The sequence below is a fragment of the Elephantulus edwardii genome, unplaced genomic scaffold, assembly GCF_000299155.1.
Source record: "Elephantulus edwardii isolate Elephantulus edwardi_28Jun2011 unplaced genomic scaffold, EleEdw1.0 scaffold00108, whole genome shotgun sequence".
NCBI classification, from domain to species: Eukaryota; Metazoa; Chordata; class Mammalia; order Macroscelidea; family Macroscelididae; genus Elephantulus; species Elephantulus edwardii.
Genome location: NW_006399858.1, coordinates 10517976 through 10541054, shown reverse-complemented (window position 1 = coordinate 10541054; position 23079 = coordinate 10517976). Strand labels below are relative to the sequence as shown.

General features: G+C 40.4%; 1 protein-coding gene across 1 annotated transcript in view; it reads left to right on the top strand.

Annotated features, from left to right (window-relative positions):
• The first annotated feature begins 18955 nt into the window (after positions 1–18955).
• The window catches only part of RORB (RAR-related orphan receptor B), a 278025-nt gene continuing 273901 nt past the window's right edge, over positions 18956–23079 (top strand). The window contains exon 1 of the mRNA XM_006891994.1: positions 18956–19614. Within this exon, the coding sequence (XP_006892056.1) occupies positions 19608–19614 (7 nt within the window). The 5' untranslated portion in view covers positions 18956–19607. The remainder of the gene's footprint in view (positions 19615–23079) is intronic.

Genomic DNA, 23079 nt, shown 5'->3' with positions numbered 1-23079 from the left:
CAATGAAAAACAGGCCTGAGGGCCGTGGATTAAAAGTCACCCACCTTTGGCTTGACAACATCACTTTCTGTCCACTAGGCCAATTGATCACTCTCTACGTTGATGTTACTGTTGTTAAGTGTCGTCGAGTCATAGGCGACTCACAGCGATTCTATGAATGAAATTCCTCAATACTTCTGTGACTTTCATCCTCTTTCCATGTTTATAGGGTTTCCGGAGGCAAGCTATTATGGAAGAGGATGCCACTCTTGCTTCCAAATAAACCACGTTACCAAGAAATTGTTTAATAAAATTTTTATTTTTTTATATACTGATTTACATACAAAATTTGTACATATTGATTTTTACAATAAATCTTTCTCATTTCCTTTACTCACCCCTACCTCCACCCATCAATATGTGCCACCATATGATTAACTCCTTCTGCCCCATCCATCCTCACCCCTCTGCACCACCCTATGCACCTTCATCCTCAAACTCATTCTGCAATTATGGTTTTCTATAGTATTTGTCCTTATGGGACTTAGTCCACTTAGCATAATGCTCTCTAGTCCCTCCCAAGTTAGGTAGTGATTTCCAAAATCATTGCTTATGCATGCTGTGTAGTAGTCCATCATATGAATGTATCATCATGCCTCAATCCATTCGATGATAGTTGGACATTTGGGTTGCTTCCTTGTTCTTGCTTCTGTCAACATTGGTGTACAAGTCTCCATTTGTGCCTCAGTTCTAATTTTTTCAGGGTATATTCCAAGGAGTGGAATAGCTGGGTCATATGGCATTTCTATGTCCGCCTTTTTGAGGAAATGACAAACTGCCTTCCAGAATGATTGTACCATTTTATAATCCTACCAACAGTGTATTGGGGTTCCTATCTCCACACATCCTCTCCAGCATTTATTGTTTGCTGTCCTATTAAACTTTGCCACTACTATTGGTGTGAGATGGTATCTCATTGTGGTTTTTAATTTGCATCTCTCTTACTGCCAGTGATTATTTGGAGCATTTTTTCATTCATTCTTGACCATCCAAATATCTACCTCTGTGAAAATTATTTCCTCATCTTTTCCCCATTTTGTAATTGTGTTATCAGTCCTTTTCTTGTGGAGGCCCTGTACAATTTTGTAAACTTTTGATATGAGACCCTTGTCTGAAATGGCACTGGTATTCTTTTCACACTGTTGGAAAAACTATTTTTATACACACAGATTTAATCTTTAGAAAGTCCAATTCATCAATTTTATCCTCTCCAGATTGAGCATTTCTGGCTGTATTTGACAGTCTCTTTATACTATAGATTAGACATCCTAAGCTTGATTCCAGTTTGACTCTTAATGAACTTTATGGTTTTGGGTTTTACTGTCAGTTCACTGATCCACCTTGAGTAGAATCATCAACAACCTACGTTATGTAAGAGGACACAATCTTACTTGCCGAAACTAAAGAAGACCTGAAGCACTTGCTGCAGAAGGGAAAGGACTTAAATATGGTTTGAAGCTTACCATCAAGAAGACAAAGATTTTCACCACTGAGCCAATTGGTAGCACTATGATAGAGGGTAAAAAGATTGAGGTTATTAACAATTACAGCTTGCTTGGCTCCACAATCAACATTCTTAACTCTAGCAATCAGGAAATCAAAAGATGAGTTGCATTAGGTAAATCCACTGTCAGGGATCTCTGCAGAGTGCTGAAAGCAATGATATCATGCTAGAGAATAAGATGCACCTAACCCAAACCATAGTCTGTGTAATTACTTATTATGCTGTAGAGAGTTTGACAAAGACTAAGAATGACAGAAGAAGAATCGATGTTTTCAAATTGTGGTGCAGGAGAAGTCTTGGACATACCATGAACTGCCAAGAAAACAAATAGATCTGTCTTAGAGAGGGTGAAACCAAGATTCTCCTTGGAGGCTAGGATTTCAAAGCTCCATCTCAAATATTTGGGCACATGGCCAGGAGAGACAGGTCCTTGTAGAAGGACATCATGCTCGGAAGGGTGGAGCAACAACCCAGGAGAGGAAGACCTCGGATTGATACAACTACAGGGGAAATGGAGGTTGGTGTGTCAGAATTAGTGAGACTGGTTCAGGACAGGGTAGGGTTCAGAGATGCTGTACATAAGGTCGCTATGGGTGGCAGGTGATTCGACAGACACCATATAACAACAACAACAATATCTACGAACAGGGCACTTTTCCCCATTTCTTTAAGTCTTTTATTGTGTCTCATAGAAACATTCTGTAATTTTCTTTGTACTGGTCTTTTGTGTTTCTGATTATGTTCACTCTGAAGTATCTAAATTTGTGGTTGGCTATTGTAAAATGGTACTGCTTTCTTGGTTTTCTTCTTTGAGTTCTCTTTGATACTATAGAGAAATCCCACTGATTTTCGGATATAGATCATATAACCTGCCACTCTACTAAATTGTCTACTAGCTTAAACAGTTTTTTGTTGAGTCCTTAGGGTTTTCTCTTTATCATATCATATCATCCACATATGGTGATCGTTTATCTATCTCTTTGTTGACCTGGATGCCTTTTGTTTTGTTCTCGCCATATTGCCCTGGCAAGCATTTCCATTACAGTATTGAATAGAAGTGGTAACAGAGGACATCCTTGTCTGGTCCCTGTTCAGTTGAGGAAATTCCCTTCTATTCCAATTTTGTTAAGTATCTTAATCAAGAAACAGTGTTAGATTTTGTCAAATGTCTTTTCTGCATCAGTTGCTGAGATCATATGTTTCTTGTTACTTGGTTGTTTTTTTTTAATTTTGCTAATGTTAATGTTGTTTTGTTAATGTTACTGTTAATGTTAACTACATTGATTGTTTTTCTTATGTTGAACCAAACTAGTATGCCTGTTATGAATCCCACTTGGTCATGATGAATTATTTCTTTAATGTTTTTGGATTCTATTGGCAAGGATTTTGTTAAGGATTTTTTTTCATCAATATTCATGAAAGATATTGTTCTACAATTTTCTTTCTTGGTAATATCTTTCCCAAGTTTTGGTATTAGTGTTACACTTGCTTCACAGACTGACTCTGTGGATGTTCCTTCTTTTTCTATTTTTTAAAATACTTTATGAAGAATTGATGATAGATCTTCTCTGAATGTTTGGTAGATTTATCTGTGAAGCCATATGGTTCAGGACTTTTTTTTTGAGATCTCTTTATGACTTGTTCAGTTTCTTCTTTTGTGATTGATCTGTTCAAGTGTTCTACATCTGTCCTTGACAATTTGGGTAGAGCATAAATTTCAAGGAATTTGTACATTTACTGAAGGTTTTTTTAAATCTATCAAAGTATAGCTTTTCATAGTATTCTGATGTTATCAATTTAACTTCATAGTAGCAGACTCATGCCACCAGTCCTTTACTTACAACATGTCCTTTTAACTTTTCTCTTCTTCCTCTCACCTTAACTTCTCTGCTTACCAGTACCATTACCTGAACTCTTCACTAGATGCTATAGCTTCTCTCTACTTACTTTTAATATTTCAACTTTTTTCCATTTTTACCACTGCTGATTTAATTCAGACACACATTATCTCTGATCTAAAATATTCATTATAAAAGTATTTTCCTAGAATCTAAGATGGACCTGAATCTAGCATTAGATTATTATTTCATGCATTTTTAAAAATATCATTCTATTTTCAAATTTATAATTCACTATTTCTTCTTTAATGGCACTGAGGCATATAATTAGCCTTAAGTTAGAGTGTGAGTACTGTGTAGTGAGCAAGAGCTCAAACATCCATTTATTCTGATGCCAGGATTGGGGAATTGTAGATGCTTTGAATACACTTGTAAGTGAATAAATGGACAGGATTGGAGGGATACTTATGTGGATGACACAACTTTGCCTCCTGAAAGTGAGGTAGACTTAAAGCTCTTGCTACAGAAGGTTGAACCTCACCATCTTCAATATGGATTGCACTTCAATGTCAAAAGAGAAAAAAATCTTCACCACTGGACCATTAGGCAATACAATGATGGATAGAGAAAGGAGTGAGACTATCAATTACTTCATCTTCTTCCTTAAATTCATAATCAATACACTTGCTACCAGCATTTAGGAGATCAAGAGATATACTGAGAAAATCTGTAGTCAGAGACCTCTCCAAATTATTAGGGAGCAATGATGTTAGTTTGAGGACTAAGGTGCACCTATTACAGGCCATAGTCTTTTCAGTAATTTGCAATGTTGTTAAGAGCTGGACAGTAAATTAAAATGACAGAATTTATGTCTTTGAACTGTGGTGTTGGAGAAGATTGCTGAATAGCCTATGGAGTGACAAAAGATTGAACAGATAAGTCATGGAAAAAGTCCAGCCAAAGTGCTCCTTGGAGGTAAATATGATGAACTTCCACCTCCCATACTTTGGGTATGCTACTATGAAAGGATATTCCTTGAACAGGGACATCATGATTGGGATGGTGGAGAGACACAAAGGAGAGGAAGACTCTCAACCAGGTGGATAGATGCAATGACTGCAACAATGGGCTTTAGGATATCAGAGATTGTGAAGACAGCCCAGGATAGGATAGAGTTCAGATCAATTGTTCATAAGGTCACTATGAGTTGTACTCAACATGATAACATCTAACAACAATAACAATTCCCTAAAAGCATTCTGGTGACCTAATCTTGGAGAGGGCAAAACCAAGCTTCTCCTTAGAGGCTAGGATTTTGAAGCTCCATCTCACATACTTTGGGCACATGGCCAGGAGAGAACAGTCCTTGGAGAAGGACACCGTGCTCGGAAGGGGCCAGGGACAGCACAGGAGAGGGAGACCACAGATGAAATGTATTGATACATGTGTTGATACTGGGGTGATGGGGGTTGGGCGATTAATGAGACTGGCTCAGGACAGGGAAGGATTCAGAGTTGCTGTACATAGGGTCGCTATACATCACAGGAGACTCAATGGCACATAATAATAACATCCTATGACAGGTTTCAAAGCAGGAGTGGCATCCGCTTCCTAAATAGCATGCCTCTGGAAACTCTATGAACTTTGATAAATGTCGATAGTTGTAGAGGGGCTTCAGGCCTTTTGTTCATATGTCACTATGCATCATGCTTGATGAAGGCAATTGACAACAATTGACAAAGAGCTGCATATTAAAGAGGTCTTGGGGCCGGGAGTGGGAGGTGGGTGGGATGTACAACAATGAAAGAACTTTTTTCCCAAAGAAAAAAGCGAACTGGGTGGGGGAGTTGCAGGGAGGAAAATGTGCAACAATGAATGGATGGAAATCCAAGTTCATTAAAACTTTCATTAAAATCTCAATTTAAAAAAATTTTTTTGAAATCTACAATCTGTCAAGAGTTCTTATGCTATAAACCTTTGAGTTAGAAAAAAAAAAGAGTTGTGCTTCTAAACCAAAATCTAAGCCTTTCTGGGCAATTTGAATAAACTAGTGGCTCCACCAGAGAGAGATAAAGACTTATTGTGGGATTTACAGCCTTGGATACCCAACAGAAGATCATCTGTGAGACGCTATGGGCACAATGGCAACAAGTGAGTCGGAGAAACCACTTGTCAATCAGGAATCTAGGTTCTGAAGTCTCAACATAGACAAAAATTAAATCAAGAAATAAAGTCCCCACATATACAGAACTTGCATTATGGTGCTTCAGATCCTGAATTCAGTATTTTATACATCAATAAAATGTAATCAATGCAATATTTTTATACATCAAATAAATTATAGTGACTTAAGTTTCTGTTCTGTTTCTGTTCTAGTATCAGTTTAAAAAGAAATAGTGATAAGGGACATAATACATGTAGAATCTTAGAGCACCATAGTAGATGGAGAAAAGACTGAAGATGTTAACAACTACAGCTTGCTCATCTCCACAAGAAACGCTCTTAGTACAAGCAGTCAGAAAATCAGAAGACGAATTGCATTGGGAAAATCTGCTGTCAGAGACCTCTCCAGAGTACTGAAAAGCAACCGTGTCAGTCTAGACACTAAGGTATGCCTAATCCAGGCCACGGTCTTCACAATTACTTGCTATGTAGCAGAGAGCTGGACAATAAGTAAGGATGCCAGAGAAGAATTGATGTTGTCAAACTGTGGTGCTGGAGAAGTGTCTTGAATATACCATAGGCTGCCATGAAAACAAATAGCTCTGTCTTGGAGAGGGTGAAACCAAGTTTCTCCTTCAGAGGCTAGGATTTCGAAGCTCCATCTCACGTACTTTGGGCACATGGCCAGGAGAAATCAGTCCTTGAAGAAGGACATCATGCTCAGAAAGGTGGAGGGACAGAGCAGGAGAGGAAGACCCCAGATGAAATGGATTGATACAGTGACTGGGATGATGGGGTTGGTGTGTCAGAATTAGTGAGACTGGCTTAGGACAGGGAAGGTTCAGAGCTGCTGTACATAGGGTTGCTAAGGGTCACAAGCCACTTGACAGCACATTACAACAACAACAACAGAACCTTAGAAGAATTAGAAATTAGGCTGTTGGTTTATGGGATTCGTGTAACAATCAGTAACTTCTTCCTTTCTGATCTGTGTATCTTTCCCTTTTTCTAAAGCTTCCTTGACTCACTTCATATCCTACACATTACTGTTTATCTTATGTTTTCTGATAATAACACATTTTTCTATTTGTTACATAATGCAAAACCTACACATTTTTAAAAACTGCTTTCTTTATATTCATTTGGAAAACAAGTTTAATTTACAGCCAGACCTTAAAATGAAATAGGAACTACAGTACAAAATAATTGTGAAGACTTGTCACTCAGGAGTAAAACTGGGACTAATAATAAGTATAAAAATAACTACACTTGGTTCTCCGTAATAATGAAGTAACCATCATCAGACATCATTTTTCAATTCCATAAATTCAAAGTATACAAATACAGTCTGAATGTGTGTGTTTATTGTCCTTTCTTTCTGTTTACCTATCCATCTATGCATCTGTATTTTCACTAGATATTATGAAAGAAATCCTATTCAGGTCTTTCCTCTATTGCTGGTTCAGATCCAGTTGGCAAAATAAAAGAGAACACACTTATTCCACTAATAACTATCAAGCACTACAAAGTTCCAGGAGCTTTTCCAAGCTCTAGGGAGATCCTGGCTCCTGCTGTCACAAAGTTTGCATTCCAGGGGCGAAATCATGCCTTGCTACATCTGGCAGGGCAGTGGTTGTGGTGTCTATATGAATATATTTAGAGTTACAGGAGATTTTGGAGGTAATCTAAACATTTCCCAGCCTATTGCAGAACCTTCTCTACCAAAGCTTAAGACCCAGAAGCTTTTATTCAACTCTCATTTTGTAATCTATATAAAGTTGTGTATCCATATTGCAGCTGTTGTTGTTGTTGTTGTTGTTGTTGAGTATGATAGAGTAGGAACTAAACCATAGCTGACCCTCCAGCAGCTTTTCAGAACCACTTAACTGCATGGGAGGAAATTACCTATCTTTCTCCAACAGTACTGCAAGTTGTTATGGCAGCTGACATCATAATAATAAACTAATTGCATTGTTTTTACATACTAGAAGTATTGTTGTTGTGTGCCATCAAGTTGGAGTGTACACATTGGCTGATTTTAAAGAATCTGTAAATTGCCTCCAGCAAAGCTAGAGGATTCAAACCATGAGCCTCTGGTTTGGCAATGCAGCTCCCCACCAGTCAACATTAAGAAAACAAAAATTTTCACCACTGGACTGATAAGCAACATCACGATTGATGGATAAAAGATTGAGATTGTTAATGGCTTCGTCTTAATTGGATCCACAATCAACACCCGTGTTACCAGTAGTCAGGAGATCAGTAGACGTATTATTGCATTTTCAAAATCAGCAGTCAAGGACGTCTCCAAATTTCTAAGGCGTAATGAAGTCAGTTTGAAGACTAAGGTATGCCTGATCCAGGCCATGGTCTTTTCTATTATCTGCCATGCATCTGAGAGTTGGGAAATGGATAAGGGTGACAGAAGAATTTATACCTTTCAGCTGTGGTGTTGCAAGAGGTAACTGAATATCCTATGGACTGCCAAAAGAACAAGCAGGTATGTCTTGAAGAACATACATCCAGAATGCTTTTTGGAGGCAAAGATGAGGACGCTTCCTCTCATATACTTTGGGCGTGTTGCTAAAAAAATGGCCCTCTTTGGAGAGGATCAGAGAAAGAGAGGAAACCCTAAAGATACAGATTAATATCATGACTGCAGTGATGGGCTCCACCTGATAGAAGAGGTTCAGATCTGTTGTTTACAGGGTCTCTATGAGTCATACTCAACTAGATGGAACCTAGCAACAACATATTTTATGTAGGGAGTGCTGGTGGCCTAGCATATTAAAGGCTAAAGTCTTTGATATTCTGCAGCAAATACTTCATGTCCTTTTCACTTTGAGTAAGCAAGGTTCTGCGTAACACAGATTATTGATTAAATATTCACGTGATCTTGATGCTACATTCTTCTTCATAGAGTACAGCTTCTTGAATTATTTGCTCCGCATACATATTGAATAGGTATGCCATACCATAACAGTTTCATGTGATATTAATTATATTGCTCAGCAACTTCCACATTCTGTTGGACTAACTTTCTTGGGAATGTGAACAATCAGTTGATCAGGCAGCTGTACAAATTTTCTGGCCTATACTGGTGAGCATACACAGGGCTGCACCTGCTGGTTAAAAGATGTCAGTTGTTATCCCATCAGTCATTGGTGCTTTATATTTTTTCTAATGCCTTCAGTACAGCTGCAGTTTATTCTTTAATTACTATTGACTTTTGACCATATTGTACTTCCTGTAATATGTCAGGGTTGGAAATTTCTTTTGGGTACAGTGGCTCTCTGTGTATTCTCTCTAGCTTCTTTTAGTGCTTCCCAGACCATTCAATATTTTGCCTATAGCATTTCTCTTGGTATTGCAACTCAAAGTTTAAATTTTTCTTTTCAGTTCTTTCAGCTTAATACATGCCAACCAAGTTTTTCCTTCTTTATTCTCCAAACCAGCACTCTTCACAGTCTCTTATAATACTTTCCTTCTTAAGCATCCCTTTGAAATAGTCTATTCAACTATTTACTTCAACATCTTTCCCTTTGTTTTGGTTTCTCAACACTCTAGTACAATTTTCAGACTCTCCTCTGACACCTATTTTGGTCTTTTTTTTTCTCCTCCATTTTTATAATTACCTTTTGCTTTCTTTGTGAACAATATAATTAATGTTATTCCACAACTCCTCTGGTCTTTGACCTCGTCTGTTCAATATTTCAAAATGATTCTTAAGATGACTTAATTCAGGTGGAATAGACTCAAAATCACATTTTGATTCTTATGGACTTGTTTCCATTTTCTTCAGCCTCAATTTGAACTTCCACACAAGTAATTGATGGTTTATGCCAAACTGAGAGCTGGCCTGGTTTTAACTACAGAAATTGAGATTCTCCAGAAATTTCTTCCACATATGTAGTCAGTCTAATTCCTAGGCATACCACTAGGTGAGGTACAGGTGTATAGGTGCCATTTGTGGAGTTAAAGTATTTGCATGAGTAAATCATTGAACACACAAAATTTGATCATTTGATTTTGAGCCTCATTTCTGTCACAAAGTTTGTACTTTTCAATCATCATTCCTTCTTCATTGTTTCCAATTTTTCCATTCCAGTCAACAAATGTGATATTGAGGAAATTATTTGTATATTGCTAATAACTTTGTATTTTAGGGGTGTGTGTGTGTGTGTGTGTACTTGCTTATAATTTGTGCTTATTAGTACAGCACTTGTCTGTCAATTTGCTGTATTGGAGTAACTTGTAGGTTGCTATGATGCTGGAAGCTAGGCCTTCGGTGTGTCAAATGTCAGAAGGGTTATAAATAGTGGACAGATTTAAGCTTCCAGATTAGTACAACCTAGAAAGCAGGGTTGGCCATCCATTTCTGAAATATAAGGCCTCTAAAAGCCCTGTGAAATGCAAAGGAACACAGATAGCAGTAGTATTAGATGTAAACCCAGATTAGAAGGTAATCAAAGTGAGGAAGAACAGCTCTAAGCATCCTGTGTAACTTGAAATGTGTAATGTATGAAGTACAAATGTAGGGTACTAGAAGTTGCAAAAAAATTAAATAGAATGCATAAACATTGACATTCTAGGCATTAATGAGATAATTGGTTTTGGCTATTTTGAATCAGACAGTCACATGATATACTATCTGGGAATGAAAAACAGTGGAAGAATGGTGTTGCATTCATACTTAGAAAGACAATTTCAAGTTTGATACTAAAGTGAAATGTTGTGAGTGGTAGGATATTATCTATAAACACAAAAGAAAGACCTATTAATACAACTATTATTCAAATATATGCACCAACAACTAAAGCCAAAAAAATGCAGAAAGTGAAGATTTTCATCAAATTTTGTTGTCTCACATTGACCAACATCCAATCAAGATTCATTAATGATAGATAGTGACTGCATTAATGCTATAGTGGCTCTTATTTTATTAAGGTGATTATAGAACTATCTAGCTTCCTTTATACTTGACTTTTTTACTTTCATCTCTGAGCTCTGTAAATAATATTACCATCAATATTGTAAATGTTCTCATAATGATTTGAAATACTATCTCTGTAGAGATTAACCTGCTCAGAATATGGTGAACAATTCATACATATTTTGGTTCAAACACATAAAGAATGAGAGAGTATCTTTTTTTCATGGTTACAGTCTTGGGCTGACTTCTTGACAGGACCAAAACCAATTCAATACATAAGTACATATGTTGCTGTTAGATGCTATTGTGTCAGCTATAGATCTGTTGTTGTTCATAGGATTGCTCTGCACTGAATCAGATTTATTATATCTGTGAGAGGAATTGTTGGAGAAGCCCAGTTTCAACAGTTAAAACTACACCAGACATTAAGAGAGATGCAAATCAAAATCACAATGAGAAGCCATCTCATTACAGTATCAGCGGCAAAGTTTAACAAGACAGCAAGTAATAAATGTTAGAGAGGATGTGGAGAGATAGAAACTCCAATATACTGTTGGTGGAATTTTAAAATGGTACAACCACTCTGAAAGGCAGTTTTGTGCTTCCTCAAAAATCTGAATGTAGAAATTCCATATGAGCCCGCTTTTCCACCATTTGGAATACACCCTGAGAGAATGAGAACTGAGGCACAAATGAATACTTGCACAGCAATGCTATTCACCATCACAAGTACATAGAAACAGCCCAAATGTTCAACCACAATAGGATGGTTTAAGAAATTGTGGTACATTCACACAATGAAATACTACTATGCACCACGCAGGAGTAATAATTTTGCAAATCACTACCTAACTTGGGAGGGACTGGACAGTATTATGCTGAGTGAACTAACTCAGTTCCATGAGGACAAATAATGTGTAAGACCATTATTGTAGAACATGTATGACGATCCAAGGAGAGGGGGATGAGAAGGGGAGCAGAAGCGGTGAGGATGGGCAGGAGTAGGGGGAGTGGTTAAACATAGGGTTGCACAATTTGATGAGTGGAGAGGAGGGTGGTAAATAAAATGGGAACAATTTGATGTTGAAAACAATGTATGAGAACTTTGTAAATAAACCAACAAAAAATAAAAAATTTATTTTTAAAAAACAGTTAAAAAAATAACTATGCCAGGGGCAGACTGTGGGTCTGATCATCAATTAATTACTCATGTGCAAGTTCAAATTGAGGACAAATAAAATTTAAAACAAATCCACAAGAACAAAAATATAATCTTAAATCTATTCCATCTGAATTTCAAAATCATCTTAAGAATAAGTCTAAAGCATTTATCATCGATGATTGAAGACCAGGTAAGTTGTAAGAGGATAAGACAGAGGAGAAAGAAAATACTTAAATGGATGTCAGAAAAGACTGAACATTGCACTAAATAGACCAGAAAGAACCAAAACAAAGAGAAAACATGCTGAAGTAAAAGAGCTGAACAAAAGATTTCAATGAGTAGCTTGAAAATACAGAGCAAAGTGTTATAATGGAATATCCAGCAATCTGGAATTGGAGAATAAGAAGGGAAGAACTCGCTCTGCATTTCTCAAGCTGAAAGAACTGAAAAACAAATTTAAGCTTCAAGTCACAGCATTGAAAGATACAATGGGCAAAATATCAAATTATCAAGAAAGCATCAAAAGAAGATACAGGGAATACACAGAATCATAACACACACAAAAAAAAACTGACTGAAAAATTTCAGGAAGTATCATATAAGTAGGAGCCAATGGTAATAAAGGAGGATGTGGAAGTTGCATTGAAAGCACTAGCAAAAAGTAAGGCACTGGAATTGATGTGATACAAAATGACTTGCAGGCACTACCCATTCCATGCCAGGAAAATTTGAAAAACAGCTGTCTGGCCAATGAATTGGAAGAGGTCCATATTTGTTCCCATTCCCAAGAAAGGTGATCCAACAGAATGTGGAAACTATGAAAAAATATAGTTAATACCACATGCAAGCAAAATACTACTGAAGATCATTTAAAAATGGCTAGAATAGTACACAGATAGGAAAATTCTAGAAGTTCAAGCAGAAATTAGAAGAAGATCTGGTACCAAGGATATCATTGCTAATGTCAAATAGATCCTGGCTGAAAGTAAAGAATACCAGAAGATTGACTACTTGTGCTTTATTGACTAAGCAAATGCATTTGACTGTGTGGATCACAATAAACTATGGCTAACATGGAGAGGAATGGAAATCCCAGATTTAATTGTACTTATGTGAAACTTATACCTAGACCAGGAGGATGTTGCCAAACAGAGCAAAGGAACACAACACTAAATGGTTTAAAATTAAGAAAGGTGTATGTCAGGGTTGCTCTCCATACCTATTCTATCCTTATGCTTAGCAAATTATTTAACAAGCTGGATTCTGTGAAGAGGAGAGTGGCATCAAGATTGGAGGAGGACTCAACAATTATCTGCATTATGCAGATTACACAGTCCTGCACTCTGAAAGTGAGGAGGACTTGAAGCACTTGTTGCAGAAGATCAAGGAATGCAGCCTTCAATATGGATTACATCTCAATGTCAAGAAAACAAAAAATTCTTACCACTGGACAGAAAAGAAATATGATGATGGATGGAGAAAAGATTGAAACTGTCAATAACTTCATCTTACTTGGATCCCCAATTAATAAGCGTGGTACCAGAAGATAGGAAATCAGGAGACATGTTACACTGTGAAAATCTGCGGTTAGGGACCTCTCCAAATTATTGAGGAGTTATGATGTCAGTTTGAGGAATAAGGTGCATCTGATTCAGGATAGGATCTTTCTGATTACTTGCTATGCATTTGAGATCTGGACAATGAATAAAGATGACAGAAGGAGAATTGATGCCATTGAGCTGTGATGTTGGAAGAGAGCACTGAACATCCCATGGACTGCCAAAAAAACACCCAAATATGACTTAGAGAGGATGCAGCCAAAGTGCTCTTTGGAGGCAAAGATAATGAAGCCTTGCCTCACATTATTTCAGACATGTTGCTAGAAGGAGCAATTCCTTGGAGAGAGAAATGATGCTCAAAAACATGGAGGGCCAGCAAAAGACCCTTGACCAGGTAGATTGACCTGGTGACTATGCAATGGGCTCTAAGGTGTCAGAAAGTTTGAGGATGGCACAGGATAGGACAGAGTTCAGATGTTGTTCATAGGGTCTCTATGGGTAGTACTAGACTCGATGTCACCTAACAATTACAATGTAACTCATAACAACTCTATGAGCAATAGATCAAAACCTTGTCCTAGCTTGCACCATTCTAACAATCAAGCCCATTGTTGCAGTCACTGCATAAATCCATCTTATCAAAGGGCTTCCTCTCTTTCACTGATCCTTCACCTCTCCAAGCACTGGCCCCTCTAGAAACATCCTACAGTATGTGATGTGAAGTTTCATCATCTTTGCCTCCAAAAAGCACCCTGGTTGCACTTTCTCCAAGACAGATTTGTTTGTTCTTTTGATGATTCACAGAATATTAAATACTCTTTAATATCAGTACAATTCAATGCCATTGATTCTTCTTCAGTGTTTCTTTCTTCATTGTCTAATTTTTAAAAACATAGGAAGCAATGGAAAATGTGATTTTTATCAGGTGCACCTTAGTCTTTAAACTGACATCATTACTCTTTAGCACTTTGGAAAGGTTCTTTACAACAAAGGTACCCAATGCAACGTGTGTTTTGATTTTATGACTGTTGCCACCATGGTGTTGCTTGTGGATTCAAGTAAACTGATAATTTCAGTCTTTTCTCCAACTATGTTGTCTATTGTTTCAGTTGTTAGGAATTTTTCCTGATAGTAAGATATGATAGCTATTAAAGGATATATAGTTCTCAATCTTCTGCAACCAGTGCTTCAAGTCCTCTTTACTTTTTTGCAAGCCAGGTTGTGGGAGTTCTGGTGGCCTAGTAGTGGTAAGGAGTTGTGTTGTCAACCCAAAGGCAAGCAGTTAGAAATCATCAGTTGCTCTGGCAGACAAAGATGAGAGATTTCATCTTATGCAATTGACAACCTCTGAAAATCCATTAGAGGATCAGCTATGAGTCACTATATTCTTTCTTCATACATATTCAATATGTATGCTGGGCAGATAATTTGTGAAGCTGGACTTTATATAGAGAAATGTGGCATCAGGATTGGAAAAAGACTCATCCGTAACCTGAGTCATGCAGATGGTACAACCTTGCTTGCTGAAAACGAAGAGGACTTGAAACCCTTTCTGCAAAATATAATGAACTATATAGCCTTGAGTATGGATTACATTTCAACCTCAAGAAAACCAAGATCCTCACTATGAAGCCAACAGACAATATCATGGTAGATAGAGAAAAGACTGAAGCTGTCAATGATTTAGTCTTGCTTGAATCAACAATCAACATAGTTGGTACCAGCAGTCAGAAGATCAGGAGACATCGGTAAAGTCCACTGTCAGGGACTCCTCGAAAATACGTTAGGAACAATGACGTCAGTTTGAAAACTAAGGTGCACCTGATTCAGGCTATAGTCTTTTCAATAAACTGCTGTGCATTTGAGAGCTAGACAATTAATAACATGGCAGAGAAGAATTAATTGATGCCTGTGAACTGTGATGTTGGAGAAGAGTACTGAACGTCTCATGGACTGCCAAAAGGACAAGCAGATTCTGTCTTGGGAAAAGTGCAGCCAGAGTGTTCCTTGAAGGCAAAGATGGTGAAGCTTTGTCTCTCATACTTTGTACATGTTGCTAGGAGAAGCTCTTCCTTGGAGAGGGAAAACATGCTTTGAAAGGTGGAGAGTCAATGAAGAGAGGAAAAAACCCCAATGAGATAGAGAGACACAGTGAGTACAGCAACGGGCTGGAACAATGATCTCAAAGGTGTCAAAAAGGATGATGATGGCACAGGACAGGGCAGAGTTCAGGTCGGCTGTACACATGATTGCTATGAGTCATACTTTACACAACTAACAACAACAAACACTGAAAGTGAGGAAGACTTGAGCACTTGCTGCAGAAGATCAAAGACTTGAGGCTTTAATATGGATTACATCTTACCATCAAGAAGTCACAATTCCTTGTCGCTGAGCCAATAGGCAACATTATGATAAATGGGGGGGGAGGAATGAAATTGTGAATTATTTCATCTTTCTTGGATCCACAATAAAACACTTGGTTCTGGAAAGTCTGTGATAAAGAACATCTCCAAAGTACTGAAGAACAATGATGTCAGTTTAAAGATTAAGGTGCACCTGATTCTAGCCATGGTCTTGTCAATCACTTGTTATGCAGCTGAGAACCTAACAATGAATAAAGATGGTAGAAAAAGAATCAATGCTTTTTAATTGTGATGTTGGTAAAGAATACTGAATATCTGCAAGACTGCCAAAAGAACAAACAGATATGTCTAGGACAAAATGCAGCCAGAGTGCTCCTTGGAGGCGAGGATAGCAAAGCTTTGTCTCACATACCTTATATAGGTTGTTAGTAGGAGGACCTGTTCCTTGAAAAGAGAAATCATACTAGGAAAGATGAAGGTCAGGAAAAAAGAGAGGAAGATCAATAATGAAATTAATTGACACAGTGACTACAGCAATGGGCTCGAATATGTCAGGGATTGGAAGGAAGCCACAAAATAGGACATGGTTCCGTTCTGTAATTCATAAGGTTGCTCTGTGCTGTACTTAACTAGGTGGCACCTAACTACAACCCATTCTGAGACGGAGCTAGGGTGCTCTACTAGATTAGAGAGTTGCATTGCCAATCCAGTGACAGGTGGTTAGAGTCTACCAATCACTCTGAGGGGGGATAAAAGGAGCAAACTCAGTTATGAGCTGTTCTGACTCCATGGCAAGCAGTGAGTGATTGGAACTCTGAGAAAATCCTGTTTGTTAAAGCCATCCATCTATTGTATTTTGCTTATATCAGCAATAGATAAATAAGACACTTCAAATGACCAACCAATTATTAAAGATTTTTAGAGAATTCTTTATTAAAGATTAATAATTTATTAATCAATTAAAGAATTATTAAACATTTAAAGTACTATAAAACAGGAGGGAAAAGTAAAACCCAAACTTTTATATTACTTTAGATTATGGATCTGTTGTTTTCTCAATTAATTCTAATGAATAATTTTTACAGTAATGTTCAGAAGAAATTAATGAATATGCAATTTTACAAAACAAAGATAAACAAAATTATGTTAGAAGGAAAAAGTATTTTTTATATAGGTGTTAAGTACTTTTTTAAGTACTACAAAGTACATTTAAGCAAGGAGAAGAGCTTTCAGTATTAAAAATATTTAAGAATTTAAGACTACGTAGAAGAGTTAAAATACTTGATTTTTTTTCTTTTATCTAATGAGGAGTGTAAATTTAAAATAATAAAATTAATAATAACTATAATGTTTACAAAGGATTTTGAATTTTCAGCATTTCTGTGTCTCAGCTTTAAGCACATGAAATGAAAATGATATAGTCACAATTTGTTTCTTGACTATTTTATATTCAGTAATTTTTAATGAAGCAACTAAATTAGGCATAACTTAGTGCAGCTTTAATGTAGTTATGATGAATATATTTTACTTGATTAAAAATGATAAAACCAGGGAGCCTTAAATATTATCTTAAAAGATTAACTACTGTGTCAATTACAAATCTAGGGGAAAGGTATTTATAAGGGAATAACTATTCTGAACAGTAACTTCCTTTTGTTCATTTCATTTAATTAATGACTCAATCAGGTTTCACTCTTAATACTAGAAATTTCCTAAATTACACATTGGCTTGCAAATGGGAGGGCTTATAGCAAACCTCAATTTAACACTGGTGAAGAGTCAGCCAGTAAGCCATTTTTTTTTAAAATTTAAGAGAAGGTGGCTACTCTGGCAATGCACAATGATCTAATTAACTGATTTGCAACTCTGGGTTGTATTTTGTGTTTCATGAAGTACAGTGAATAAATACTAATAAAAAGAAAATTATTTAGATGCTAAATGTTGATGAGGTCTGCTCTGCCACCTGGTAACCTTGGTACAGAAAACAGTAGAAACCTCAGTGCTTTAAAATGGGGTTGTTATTGTTGTTGTTCTTGTTAGTCATCCTGAGTCATTCATTGCTACTTTTTCATTGCTATTTTTTTCACTTCTCTTACTTTTAGGCTGCTGGATTTGGTGAAGTATTTAAGAAGCTCCCTGCTTTTCAAAGAGAAACAGATATAATGTGCATAGGACATATTTAGTTGCCCATTGAGAGGGAAATATTTACAGAAGTAGTTTTGTTTGTTGTTGTTGACCTTCGAGTTGGAACAGAGCCAGAGCTGACCCTGTGGCCAGTTTTCCAAGACATTTAATCCCTGGGGTGGAAATTGGCCATCTTTCTTCCACAGAGCAACTGGTGGATTTGAACTGTGTACCTTTGGCATTGCAGCGCAGCTTCTTGCCACTAGGCCACTGGAGCTCCCTAGTTTGGCTGATAAGCAGGAAATTACTGTTAAAACTATGAATAAATGGTCATAGATGATAATTTTCACCCAAGGAAAACAAAGCCTTTGCCAATCTCTTCTAAATAGGTAAATACCTTCTCTTAGTAATTAACAGCTCTTTCCACCTAGAGTTCTGGTCTTCATCAGATAAAGAGTGGACACAGCACTCAAACTGTCCCAGCCTTTGCACTTAACTCCTTTGGCTTCCATCACTAATGTGATCACACTGCTCAGTGGCGGCTGTTCTGGAGTCTGGTGGCCCATTGCCTGAGAAATCGCTTCATGCTAATAAAAAGGCATTTCCTTGACAAAAGGCAATTTCTTCCCCATTTTGGTTTGTTGGGGCTTTTTTCCCCTTGAGGAGGAAGAGTGAGAAGCCAGTTGACAGATGTCTTTAAAAAGAAGCATAAGGCAACTTGCGCAGGACTGTATTGTACAAAAGTGTTGCAAGTGGATTTGCGTTATACTTGCACTAAAACGGAAGGGTCCTACACAAAACATCCCAGCTAGAGACGCACAGTTTACAGAAAAGAACTGGGCGGAGAGCTGTCATAAATTCAAAACTAACTATGCACTAACTATCTGGGCTTCGAGGAATGGACAGACCATGACACCAGGCAGCGTCGCCTCATTCACCCCCAAGAACTGGTGTTCTCCCTTCCACTGGAGTTGGAGGTGACTGTCACCTGAAGACCTGGCCACTACCCCCTTTCAGTACTTCTCTTCCTGCCAGAGGTTGGGACAGTCAGGCTCCAGGCCCTCCGAGCCCCGCGGGCCCCCTGCAGCCCTCGCGCCCCCCACCTGCGCTCCCCCCACCAGCCGCCCACCCCGCCTCTGGCCGCCCCCGCCCCCGCGCTCCTCCCCGCCCCGCGCTGCCGGACTCTGATTGGCGGCGGCGCTGACAGGAGGCGGGGCCTCCGAGTCCGGGGCCAGCCCGCCCTGGTGTATAAGCCCCTTCTCCACTCTCTCTCCATCTCCTCTTCTCTTTCTCTCGCTCCCTTCCTCCCTGTAACTGAACAGTGAAAATTCACATTGTGGATCCGCTAACAGGCACAGATGTCATGTGAAAACGCACATGCTCTGCCATCCACACCGCCTTCCTTTCTTTCCTTTCTGCTTCCTTTTACCTCCTCCCCCTTGTTCCTTCTCCCTCTTCTTTGTAACTAACAAAACCACCACCAACTCCTCCTCCTGCTGCTGCCCTTCCTCCTCCTCCTCAGTCCAAGTGATCACAAAAGAAATCTTCTGAGCCGGAGGCGGTGGCATTTTTAAAAAGCAAGCACATTGGAGAGAAGGGGGGAAAGCATAACAAAACCCAGGCATCAGCCAGCCAGGACAATTTTTTTTTTAACTCTTCCTGAAAACAAACAAACAACCAAACAGCCATCAAAACAAAACAGTCACCACCACCATCATCAAAACTGTTAGTGTAACAGCAGCGGCGCCTGCAAACGTCACCCTCCGGCCACGGCGTCCGCCTAAAGGGATGGTTTTCTCAGCAGAACAGCTCTTCACCGACCACCTTCTGCCCTCGTGCTGAGCGCGGATTTTGGGGCTCTCCGGGGTTCGGGCTGGGAGCAGCTTCATGACTACGCAGAGCAGGAGAGCGGCTACACCATGCGAGGTAAGCGAGCCCGCGGGCAGCACCGTGGCGCCCAGGGTCCGGCCAAGTCCAGCCGGATGGAGTGGTGGGGGAGGGGAGGTCAGCCAGTGGAAGGCGAACGAGCTTGGCCGGACTCTGTTCTCCCAAGTTTGCGTTCGCACGCGGGACTGCAAATGGCCTTGGCGTAGAAAGTTGTGGGAAGGTGTTGCTGCCTCTCGGGAGTTCTGAAGGGACGCGGGAGGGCGCATTTTGGAAAAGAGAGCTACGTTGGTTGCCTCCTCCGAATCCTGGAGTTGTATTGAATCTTTTTTTTTTTTTTTGCGCATCTCTCTCCCGCGCGGAAGCGGACGCGAGAGGGAGGGCGAGCCCGGAGAGGGACCTCTTTGGGCTAAAGTAGCTGGCAGCGCCCGCGCGCAGCGGTCCCCGGCCTGGGTCGGGCGCACCGGCGAGTGGGAAGTGGCACGCGTGGTTGCACTCATCCTCCGGGTTGCGCCGGCCTGCAGCGTCCTGGCCTGCAGAGATAGTCACTTGTAGAGATGCGGGCCAGAAGGCCTGTGTTGTGAAGCCAGATCCTGTGCGGGACCGTGGGTCCCCAGTGCCTCTCGCGCTGCTGATGCACCCAGAACTGGTCCGCGTGCCCGAGAGCCCGCGCAGCCGGGGCAAGTGCGCGACCCTGAAAAAGTTGGATGGAGAAAGTTGTGGAGGCGACGAGGACCCGCACTATCTGTGATGAGGGCAGACGTGGTTCTGCGCTCTTGAAAATAAAGCGAGCTTTCTGGGGACCTCCATGGGTCCTCCCCAAGGCGGGAATCTCGGCGGCGGCAGTGGTAGGATCCCAGGCGAGCTGAGGCTGCGGGGTGGCGCGCTAGGACCTGGAGCCAGACACCTGCTCCGGTAGCTTTCCGGACGCTCCATGGGTGGCCTTTCTGGCTCCGGGGCGTCACTTTGTCCATTTCCTCCCTGCTGTGTTAAGGGCTTCCTAGGTTCCTGCTCTCCCGACCCCCTCCCCTTTAAAAAAAAACAAACTTCACTCTCAGGAAGCCAGCCCTGTGGCCGCCTGCCATGGACATGTCTGTACCCCCAAACTCTACCCCGAGTCTCACTTCCTGACCACCCTGCGGCTCTTAGGGCCTCTATTTTCCCTCCCTTCTTACCTTCCTGTACATTGTCGCAACTGAAACAGCTGAAAGTTGGAGACTGCCAGATCGCGACCTTTCCACATCTTTGACCTCTCAAAAGATGAAGTGGGCAGGAAGCGTTTTGGAGCAGTGATCGACAACTCTTTTTTTCCTGCTGAGCTTGGTTCCCTCCCGCCTACTCCCCTGCTCTCCTCTAGAGGTGTCCCGAGGGGGTGGCGGGAACCTTTCTGTCCCCCAGGCGACTAAGACCGGAGCTTGGACCGAGGGCAGCAGTTGGGTTGGCTGCTCTCGGGTGTGACCAGAGGGGAGAAGGGGAAGAGGAAAGGGGTGAGGGGTTATCTGTATTTGTAGGGATGACTGTAGGTAAGGAACGCAGAGCACCAGGTAGAAAGGTAGTTTACACGCGCTCACGGGGAGTAGGACTCCATATGTATTCTAGTTTCTCTGTTTGGGTTTAAGGTTGATCACGTGCTCAAATGTCCAAATCGTTTTAGGAAACTCAGCATGTGTCATTTGGAGGGGGATAAGTCTGTCTTTCTCCACCCCCTAGTCCCAGCTCACAGCCTAAACTCATTCTCTTTTCGGTGTTTCCTGCTTCTTCCTGGGATTGCCAACCATCATTTTTCTGTTCTTGCAACCTTCCTCCATGGCTAGATTCAAAGGTTCTGAAGGTCCGAATCGTCCTTAATCCCCACCGGGTCTATAGGAGCCTAAAAGCCCCTTATGTTTCCTTTACATCTTAGGAAGAGTAGCGCGAGGCAAAAGGGTGGTTGTAGCTTGATCGCTCCTTTCCTGAAGAAACCTTTGCAGGAAAATCGCTGCTTCCCCACGGTACTAGCCACGCTCCTAGACTCCAAAGTTTGAAAGGTTGAAAGCGAGAGGTTATCCTCTTGTTAAACAAGTGTAAGTGCATACCCCTGTCCAGGCCAGTAAGTTCCGGGACGTATGGAGAGTAAAAGCACTGGGAGAAAAAATATGCAGGATCATAGCCACCCCACGACCACCTCGCCCGCTTAGCCTTTTGAGCTTCTTTCCTGCAGCCTTGCTGTCTCCTTTCTGCGTTTTACCTCGGACTGCGTCCTGATGCATGAGGATTTCTCTAAGATATTGGCTACGGAATTTTCAAGTCTTGTGGAAGTCTGAGTTGAACTTGAGTGTATACTTGAGAAGTGGGAAATAAATTGGCTTTTGGGTTTTACTTGTGCCTCATCTGCTACACACACAGGCGCACACACGCGCACGCACGCACTCAGGGCGCGCGCTCACCACTGCTTGGTGGGCTCAGCCAGGGTCCCTCTTTTATCACTAGCGTTTACCCTGAGAGCGCTTTGCATGATAAAGGCATACTGCTGGATTGGATTGTCTCCTGGAGCCCAGGACAGTGAGTCCTCTCCCTGGCCCCATCCCACTGGGACCTTAAGAGATTTTATCCCTAGGGGAAGCTCTAGAGTAGGAAGGAGCCAGAAAGGCTCTGATTTGTATTTATTTATTTATTTTTAAACTCAGTGTCTTGCTTTACAGCTCAGTTATAACCCAAGGAGCTTTAACCAGGTCTGATGAGGAATGATGACTCTTCGTGGTCACAGCTGGCCATCCAGCAGATTTCCTGCAGAGCAGCTAGTGGAATCAAACCTCTTGCCTTCTAGTTGACAGTGAACTCCGTTCTCTCTAGGCCACTAGATAGACTTGATGGCTCACACGCTTGTACTCTTTGCCTGCAAAAGGACACCACTTCTTCCAGACAACCAGCGATTGCATTATTGAAAAGAACTTGTGAAGGTATAAGGGAGGACCAGTATTTAATTGGCCCAATCATGATGAGAACAGGGTGAGGCCAAATGTAGGTTTTAAGAGCCCTTCCGGAGGGGCTTGTCAGCTGTTTCCTGCTCAGGCACACTTCACTTTTCCCTTCTTCCAGCCTTGCCTCCTCAGAAAACTAGGATCCAAAAAGCCAGGCTCATAGGTCTTTGCAATCAATAAATAGGCTCTTGTTGCTAGGGCAGATAGAAATCCGGTTTTATGCTTGCTGTAGATAAAGTTGAGACTTGGCTTTGTGGAAGTCCAGTTTATTATTTTCAAGTAGTTAATTTTTATTAACCGCTAGCATTAGGGACAAGTTGCTCCCAGTCAGAACGTCCTGCTATGAGGAGCCTTTACATTTCCCAAACAAGTTCTCATCTTTCTTTTCTCCACAAATTCCAGTGGAATATTTCTAACCAACATTCTGCCTCTCATAATTAAAAGGCATAGCTGGAAGGACATCTCTGTCAGTAGTCCATTAATAATCCTCATTAAGTAATCATGAGGAAATTCCTTATTCCGAGGAAAGTAAATGTTCAGGCAGTTT